Genomic DNA, 9,600 nt, shown 5'->3' on the forward strand with positions numbered 1-9,600 from the left:
AAATCATCTTGTCTTCTCGCGCGAAGAGCCACCGCCGACAAACAAACCAATCGGGTAAAAGGAATGTGTGATGTCACTTGACTAGCCCACTCCCGCACGGGAAATTTTTGGTTGACCGCGCGGGAACAGGAATTCTCAGATGCAGGGTAGAAGAAGTTTTCTCCTCAACCCAATCACCTTCGTATCCTTGGTGTGCGACATTATTCGATTCACATTAATTTTATATTTTCTATTTCCACTGACTTGTTTCTCAAGATTGATGCTGACACAGTTGGGTTCCATTTCATACATATTTTCGCAGAACTCCTGTACCATAACTCGAACGATGGTTTTCACATGGTTTTTGAGACGTTTCCCGTCAAAAATTCCTTCAGGACCGAACTCCAAATGACGGCATCGGTCTGCATCAGAGAACCCCTAAGATATGAAGGGTTTCAGTAATGCGTTTTAGATGAGCAACGATAAAGTATGTATTTTAAAGGATGAGAATACTATCTCAATGGAAATCATCTCTCACAACACCTTATTTTTCATAGTAACGTTTAGGGATCTGTTCTCACTGCGCAGGTTAAATTTGAAAACGTCCTTATTCACTCTTGAGCAAACGTAAAGTTCATTTCGCCACCGAAGACGGATAAATATTTTCAGCACACGTTGAAATACTTGACTGTGAAAAAAAAAAAAAAAAAAAAAAAAAAAAAAAACTCGGAGACGCTTTTTGAGCATGTTGCTTTTTGACGCCATCTTGGACATGTTGCAGACTAATCGATGGGATATCAGGACCTGCTCTGCACACAATCCAAAATTAATTAAATTTTAGGGAATAGGTAAGTTGCGTAGAGTTGAATTCGAGGAAGGTACAGCGTCATGGTGTAAAATAGATGTTCGGAAGGCGTTCTAGACTTAACGATGTACCGTTAAATATTTCTTTTCGGCAAACTGAGAAGTTTACCTGTGAGTTTGCAGAGAATGTGACCCAACTGCTAAAGCGTTCTAACACTTAAAAGCGTTTTCTAGTGTCGGTTCTACATGGAACACTGATATTACCCTCTCTAGGATTTCAGCATTTTAATTCGGTCTAAAGAAGAAGAAATTGTCATTGAAAAAGTTTGAAAACTAGCGGGCCTGATATCAATTAAGGAATTTTTGGGACATCACAAAAAATGTCGTGGTTTTTACTAATGAAAGATTAAAATGTTTCATTTCCGCGCCTTTCCTTTCAAACCGAATTTAAAATGGTATGGATTAGAGCCGGAAGTTTATTAAATCGATCCCTACAGATCAATTCAATTCCCAAGAACCAATATATTTAAATGGAACAGACATAAACATCTCGCATAATAAATAAAAAAAATAAACAGCAAACAAACACAAAGTAAAGCCAAGGTCATAGCTTAAGTCAATATCCCAACAAAAGGAAAAATGCTACTATTGTTAAGACGTTGATATGATTTTGGCCGCTACTAACCCTGTGAATCGACAATCCTGAGTTTTATGATGCAAAGCTCCACCAAAAGAACGGAGGCAAAAACAGTGTGCATGGCCGAATCGTTCAACACTCCTGGATGATCTGAAATTTTTACCCATGTACTGTTGGTCGGAAACGACTTTGGTTCAAGGCAGGCAAGACTTGTATCATGAAAAACCTAACCTGCTTACACAATGATCTATTTTGACACATATTATTGGGTACTCTGCCAAGTTCAGTAAAATGAATGCACATTGCGAACGGCGTTTCATAAACATCGCTCTGAGTTTCTCAAAGTATTTTTTCTTTTTGAAAAATTTTGTGACTTCGATTTCTTTTAAATATTTCTATGCCCCTCAAGTGAGATATCAATATACTCACTATGAATCTTGCCTCTGTAGAAAATTAAATATAACGTGAGATGTATGCATGTTCGAATAAATCATTTTTGAATATCTAAATGGTATATTTACAGAAGCCTGGTGGGTCTATGGTAGAAATAAATGATACTGCTGCTAAGATAAAACAGTTTAAAGATTCCGTTTTCATTAAAACTACAATAGGTCAATGTTTATATGATGGTATCTCTCAGAAGAATAACGAGAAAGTTTGAATGTTGAATTAGATTACTTTCTGCTTTCATTGCCTCTTGGAAAGAGGTTTTTACAGCTGTTGATGATATTGGAGTACAGGTTTCATGAAAAAGTGCATCACTAGGTACCTTTGTTTTTCCCTTTATTTTAATTTGCCTTTTTCTTTTGTTCTGATTTGTCTTCTTTTTTTTTTTTTTGGTTTTTCTTTTTTTAGGTAATCTTATTTAGTTTTTTCAGGTTTTCAGGTACAATCCATGTCAATCCTCACCGTCCTTAACCAACGTTCTTCATAAGTTTCATCCATTTTTAATTCTCTTCAGAGGCATCTCATAACGAAGCTAAAATAGCTAAATAACTGAACGCGTCCAGGTGTTCGTGATATTGAATAGCGGTAATCTACGAATGATAATGAAAATTATCTACATCTATATTAAAATACGTCGGTAAATCCGTTAGACATTACACCAACGTTAAAAATACAGAAAGTGTAAATAACAACAATAGAAATAATGTCTACCAGTTTAAAGTTTCTCGTTAAAATACTTGGAAATCTTAGTTTTAAAAGTTTCTAAAGAGATGCTTTCAACAATATCTTTCGGAAGTCTGTTCCATATTCTGAGGGTGCGTGGAAAAAAGGAATACAAATATACATTATCTGTGGCTTTTATACTACAAAAATTTTAATGATCACTAGAACGAGTTCTGGCTCCGCAAATTTTAGAGGGGCACAAATAACTATTTTTGTCAATGTCGACGTTGCCATGGCATATTTTATACATTAGACTTAATCTGGCTATTGTTCTCCTTGTTTCGAGGCTGGACCATCCTAGGTCGCTTAACATCTCGGTTACACTGGCTGTAGGTTGATAGTTGTTTAAACAAAACCGTGCTGCTTTCCTTTGCACACGTTCGAGAGATGAAATGTCCTTTTTAAAATAGGGATCCCAGGCCTCACAACCATACTCAAATTTTGGGCGAACCAGAGTTGTATAAGCAGTTCATTTACCTTCACTGGTCGTGGGCAGTTCCAAAAGTTTCTTTTAACTAAACCAAGAACTTTGCTCGCCTTTCCAGAGATGGACGAAACATGCTGGGACCACTTCAGGTTCTCTGTCAAAGTAACTCCAGGATAGGATTCAGAGTCAACCTTCCCTAGTTCGGATCCACAAAAGACGTATTATGACAAAGACTGGAGAAATAACAGGTGAGAACTCATGCCGACTTCCTGTTAGCCTCACTTGTTTGACGAGAGAGTTGAAAATACTTAGAATTTAAATGAAAAAAAGCAGGGTCTTAATCTCTGCAGTGGGTGCAAAGGAAGAGCAAACTTTGTTTGCCATGGCGATGCAGAGTGTGAAAGAATCATTTTTCCATCATCAAAGAGGCAATATCTTAATTTTGGACTTCTTCCATTTTTATGTTTATTCGCATATCTTTGCATAATTAGTAACAACGTCACCACTTTACCTACAGTCGATCTGTTGAGAATGATTGCATTCACGAATGTATTTGTGCTTTAGATCGCGATACAATAAATGAAAGCTTGAGCCACTGAACTTAGACTCGCGAGAATTCGTTTTATTGTACTCAAAGTGATAACTGCACAGATATGTGAATTTTACAGTTTGCCAATAATGGACGAACTACTCGAATCTGATTATGATTTCTGATATATCAAACTACACAATTGACAGCGAATTTATAACGAAGAAATAGTAATTCTTCTCTAGAAAAAAAATACCCTTGGCAATAGCTGATGGTTAAATGAATAAAAGTAAACGCCCAAAAGATGAGGTGTTTACAATCAAAATACTAACTGATAGCTGATACTGATGTGGAAATCTTATCTTGAGTTAAACGTTAACTTACGCTTTCCTCGCTTAAACTTCCTTGCACGGGGAAGCTAAATTTAGTAACAGAAGAAAAATTTTAGTTTCCTGATGAAGGCCGTGTGATAGGGCCGAAACGTCGATCGTTCGTCAATGATTTTCCAGTATTTGAATTATTTTCTTTTTATCAAGAAAACTTTTAATTTAAGAAAGCGACGGTGCAGCGAGGGAGATCAAAATACATGCACTTCAGTTCAAGTTAGTAGGCCAAACCGGCTCGGTCACAAACTCAGCTGTTGGCCAAAAATAGAATACCTGACTGCCTTCCCTTGCTTAAACAGAGAAGAAAAAATAAATAGTTCGGTAAAGCTAGCTATATTTCTGATTTTCAATGTCATTCATGTATTTGTAGCCGCTAATGTTTTTTGCTACCTCCAGTGTATAGTGTTCTCACTGCTCTTACATCATAGAAGTGATTTCGCATGAGCCCGTAACGTACGAACCCCACCATTCTACTAAATCACATTAAAAGGCAAAACCCCAAAGTGACCCTTTTTGTTTGTCGTTTGTTTGCTCGTTTGCTAATTTTTTTCTCTTTCCAATATTTGTTATTATTATTATTGTTATTATTATTAGTACTATTATTGGTACTATTATTATGTTATTATTAGTACTATTATCATTTTACTATTTTCATTACTATTGATATCTCTTTGCCTGTTTCTTAGTTGCTGTTTTTTCAACCATCCATACATTTGGCCGTAGTACTGCTGCCATTTACATTTCCCTCCCTCTGGTACTCCTTTTTTCTTGCTACTGCACCAATATATAGCCCATAGCCTTAGTTTTTTTCTTTCCGTGAGTTCCCTTATGTTTGAATGCATTGCCGCAAGTGTTGTCTTGATTGGGATGTCCTCCTGTGCCAAATCCGATTCTAGAATCGCAGCTTTGACAATCATCCTGGTTATTACCTATGATACCAATTCTTGCCTTGGAAAAGTCTATTTTATACTTGGGATCATCATAGGCATCTGCATTGAATCCCTCCTTGTTACAGTTGAGCTGCAAAGAAGCAGAAGGACCTACAAGGCTCCTCCATGTGTCACGTCCCAGTGAGGTGTTACGATATTTCCGGTCAGCGATCATTGAGTACAGAGAGTCGGCCGTCTTATTGATTATTACAAACCTGAGTTTTCGGTCGATCCTCATTCCGAGACAAATCTTGGAGAAGGGCGTGCTCCAGTAGGTCGGTAGCTTGGTTTCTTTTGAATTAAACCCGGTCTTGCCTCCTTCAGGTTGAAACACCTTTTTGTCCTCCCAGTAGGTAGAGTCGAACTCAAAAGTTTTCTAAGAGAGAAAATGCAAAAACCTATTTAGGTCTACCAGCCCGAAAGATTACTCATGAGTTTTATCCCTATTGGTCTTTGCAGGAAGGCGCACTGAACCTATCAAATTACATAACTATGCATCTGTCGTATTCCTAACCAGTTTTCTCATGGAGAGTAATAAGTTGTAAAACAACATTATAAGAAGGCAATAGGCCATTCCCGAACCACCCTTGGCCCCTTTCTCAAAACGAGGCCTGGTCCTCAACAATTCCTTCGAAAATGACTTTAATTTGCTTATGAATAGAAACATATTATCCGACGACTAAAATAATGAGCTCCTTGACTCGCTCTGAAAGGGGGAGGAAGGGAAAAACTGACCTTGTTTCCATCAATTTTCATGACTGGCGTCCATCCTCCATCTCCGCATTCAAAATTTTCCATGTGGCAGAAAATGGGTACTGGTTTAGAGTCAAGGAGCAATGTAATTTCACCACTCGCTCTGGTTCTGTAGAGATAATTTACAGAGTATAATATTGCATGTAGTAATAAATTAAATCTCTTTGCTAATTACCCACATTTTGACATTAACCCTTTAAATCATGTGATGGGTGTTGCCTTCCATATTCATTATTGTTAAAAACCGTTGCAATATACATAGCTAAGTAATCCAAAACACCATTCTTTTCATAGTTTGATTGTCCAGGGGAAGTGCCATCTCTCTTTTTCCATTGATATCTTCTTTTATGTTGTTCTCGTTTTTTAATCGTTGCTTACACAGTTGTAATTTACGCCATCAACTTAAGTAAAAGTGTTATCATTACGATAGTAAATGACTAATATGTTTTCTTTTTTTTTTTTTTTTTTTTTTTTAACCGGGCTATCTAATAACAAGTACGTAAGAGTATATAACCGTCTCTCCGGAAACGGACAATTGAAAAGTAACACATAACATTGAAATTATCTGATCTCTGAAAAATGATATCCTTTTGAAACCTTACCAAGAAATCCTTCAAGTTCGCTTTGTTTTTCCCCTTAGTGTTCTCGGGAAAACTTCAGTTTATTCCAACCTTTAGGTGACCATCCACAATTAGATTTTGTCCCCAATATATTTTTTATCGTTAATCTTATTAATATATCTATTTATGTTCAGCTTTTTTTTCCATTTTGCTCATACTTTTCCAATAAAGCCTATTTTTCCCACCTTTCCTTTGACTTACATGTTCTTTTCATAAGCCTCTTTGCAACTGGAAACTGCAAGAACAAAACCATTGAAACGGTCTTACAAGGGTCTCTGTGACTATAATCCACTTGATAATTTGAATACATCAACAAAGTTGAAATGGTAAATTGATCACCGTTGCGATTATAAAAGCTGACGTTTCGAGCGTTAGCCCTTCGTCGGAGGACTTAGAGTTGTAAACATGACAAAATGCACCACTTTGGTTCTTTCAATAATGGATTGTATAACAGACAGTTTCAGTTCCATATGATTGTTGGGCAACCCCTTGATTCAGAACAGGAAGCGTGGTGAAAAATTCCTCTGGATGGAAATTTCAAAAGCCTCCCTCACTCGCTTCATGTTAAACTGCTCTTTAGAATAAATTTCTCCAATGTCTATATTAACTTAACTTCCTGTCAAAAATTAGGGACTTATCATTGTTTATCGTTTGGGAGAGGGGAGGTGGGTTTGAAGGATTTTGGTTTGTCACCGACGGTAGATTTCGCCTGATCCTCTCATTATGCTCTACTGTATTCTTTTGATCCCCCTTGGAAAAACAAGTATAACTTTTGAAATCTTGACAAACATAGCACTGCTATCCCAATAAAACTTCTTCTATGTTTCTTTTTAGTAACTATACTTTTTGAATTATACTTTAAGTATGATATGGAAAAAAATTCGTCTCACGCTACCTTTTCTAGAAAAATCTAACCCTGTTGAGGACGACTGATCCACTTCGATTGCTCCTGAGAAGCATGCGATGCTCCCAAAATACTCCACCCCCCCCCCCCCCCTTCCCCCTCCCATCTCTAGGGTGATAAATAATGACTGGGACTGGTTCTTTAATTGTTTTCTTTCAGATTACCCGCTGGTATATTGCAATCCTCTCCATAATATCCAGGTCGACAAATGCATTTGTAAGATCCCTGGTTATTTTTGCACTCGTGAGTGGGCTTGCAGTTGTGTCTAGCCTTGGTGCACTCGTCAATATCTGAAAATAAACTCAGAGCTTTAGCACTGTTCAAAATCAATGCGATAATTTCCAGTTCTGTTGACTCATGTCGTACCATTTTTTTAAAAACAACACCACCAATTCCAGCACCAAGCAACACTCAAATGGGAGAGAGAAGGACAAGTTCGTCAATCTTCTTGACGTCTAGGTTTATCTGTTCATGTATAAATTTTGTTATCATACCTTCATTACAATGACGAACCATGAATAACAAAGACGTTTCTTGATTACCTGTTTCGCACCTCGCACCCATGAATCCAGCAGGACACAGACAGCGATATCCTTCATCGGTAAAACCACTTTGACAAGTGGCGTTGTTCTTGCAAGGATTTTCAACACAAGCACTCTAGAACGAATCAAAACCATAAAAGAGAAAATAGACGGTTTCTTTTCGGCTGTTTACAGCGCTAGCTAATTTTTTTAGATATCAACCAACACTATTACGGATTTGCAAGAAAAAAAGTGATGATGTAATGGAACTTGTAGCTAGGCGTTAAGAGTACAAACCTGAAAAGTTTAGTTGAAAAAATGGGAGGTGACGAGATATTGTTCCACTAACTAAATTGCAGTTACCTCAGATGCATGGTGGAAGAAGTTTTTCTCCTCAACCCAATCGCCTTCGTATCCTTCGTGTGTGACATTATTCAATTCACATTTGTACTTTCCATTTCTACCCACTTGTTTCTCAAGATTGATGCTGACACAGCTGGATTCCATATAACACATAGTTTGGCAGAACTCCTGTACCATAACTTGAATAATGCGGATCACATGGTTTTTTAGACGTTTCCCATCAAAAGCTCCTTTAGGACCGAACTTCAAATGACGGCATTGGTCTGCATCAGAGAACTCTTAAGATATGAAGAGTTTCAGTAATGCATTTTAGATGAACAGTGATATAGTATGGATTTTCAAGGATAAGAAGTCTATATACACGGAAATCATCTCGTACAGCCCCTTAATTTTTGTAACAGATTCAATAAAAGTATTATTATCTCTTTTTTAATTTTTTAGTCTCTAGAACCAAAGTTAAGGTTGATTTTGGCACTGGAGACGGATCGATGTTTTCCGCGCACATTGATAAACTTAACAGCGAGAAAAAAAACTCGGATGCGCTTTTTGAGCATGTTGCTTTTTCACGCCATCTTGGACATTTTGGAACATAATTAGTGGAATAGCAGAAACTGCACTGCACACCATCCAAAACTAATTAAATCTTACGGGTAAGGTAAGTTCCATGGAGTTGAAATTGAAGAATATGAAGCATCCTGGTGTAAAAGCAGCTGTTTGGCAGCCATTCCAGACTTAACGATGTACCAGTAAATATTTTTTTTTTTCCGGCAAACTGAATAGTTCCATTTGGTAAAGCGTTCTAACATTTAAAGGTGTTTGCTATGGTCTGTTCTAACACTGATCTTACTACCTCTTTAGGATTTGAAAATTTGAATTGGGTCTAAAGATGGAGAACTCGTTATTGAAAAAGTTTCTAAACTAGCGGGAATCTTTGTGACTGGACAAAAAAAAGTAGGAATTTCATCGTTTTTACTGACAAAATTTTAAAATATTTCCTTTCCGTTCCTTTCCTTTCAAATCGAATTACACAGGTATTGATTGTAGCCGGAAGTATTTTACATCGATCCAGACAGATAGCTACAAACGTCAGTTCCAAAGCCTGCGCACCATTATAGACCCAAACTATTTCAGAGGCAACGGACATAAACATCCAGCATAGTAAGTAAAAAAACAAATGGAAAACAAACACAAATTAAAGTCAGAGGCATAGGTTAAGTCAAAATACTACAACAGGAAAAGCGTTACTGTTGTTAAGACGTTGATATGATTTTCGTTGATACTAACCTTGTGCACGTGATCTGACAACCCTGAATTTCATGAAGCAAATAAAAACAGAATACATGGCCGAATCGTTCAACACTTATATATTCGATTCATTTACTTCAACTTAATACAATTAAAGCTTATTAAACCCTGGCCTGCTTACATGACGATCTATTTTGACGCATATTATCTGGTGCTCTACCAGGTTTAATAAATGTATGTATATTACAATCGGCGTTTCGTAAACATCGCTCTAAATTGTTCGGAGTATTTTTTCTTTTGAAAAATTTTGTGAATTCGATTTCTTGTTGAAAA

General features: G+C 37.0%; 1 protein-coding gene across 1 annotated transcript; it reads right to left on the reverse strand.

The window, feature by feature from the left end:
* Positions 1–3,539: 3,539 nt before the first annotated feature.
* LOC111346908 (uncharacterized) lies at positions 3,540–9,364 on the reverse strand. Its single transcript, XM_088725025.1, has 7 exons — positions 9,307–9,364; positions 8,023–8,300; positions 7,681–7,795; positions 7,303–7,428; positions 6,436–6,469; positions 5,597–5,723; positions 3,540–5,237 (listed from the first exon to the last, which is right to left on the reverse strand). The coding sequence occupies exons 1-7, from the start codon at positions 9,362–9,364 to the stop codon at positions 4,704–4,706; spliced, it is 1,272 nt and encodes a 423-aa protein (XP_088581151.1). The 3' UTR covers positions 3,540–4,703.
* Positions 9,365–9,600: the final 236 nt, after the last annotated feature.

Source organism: Stylophora pistillata, chromosome 6 (genome assembly GCF_964205215.1).
Source record: "Stylophora pistillata chromosome 6, jaStyPist1.2, whole genome shotgun sequence".
Lineage (NCBI taxonomy): Eukaryota > Metazoa > Cnidaria > Anthozoa > Scleractinia > Pocilloporidae > Stylophora > Stylophora pistillata.

Bases quoted from the DNA above. Each gene is read 5' to 3' on its own strand.
- LOC111346908 (XM_088725025.1), bottom strand. From the start codon at position 9,364: ATGTATTCTGTTTTTATTTGCTTCATGAAATTCAGGGTTGTCAGATCA. The intron at 7,796-8,022 runs GTAACTGCAATT...GATTCGTTCTAG, and splicing joins TCTTCCACCATGCATCTGAG to AGTGCTTGTGTTGAAAATCC. The intron at 7,429-7,680 runs GTAATCAAGAAA...GTTTATTTTCAG, and splicing joins GGGTGCGAGGTGCGAAACAG to ATATTGACGAGTGCACCAAG.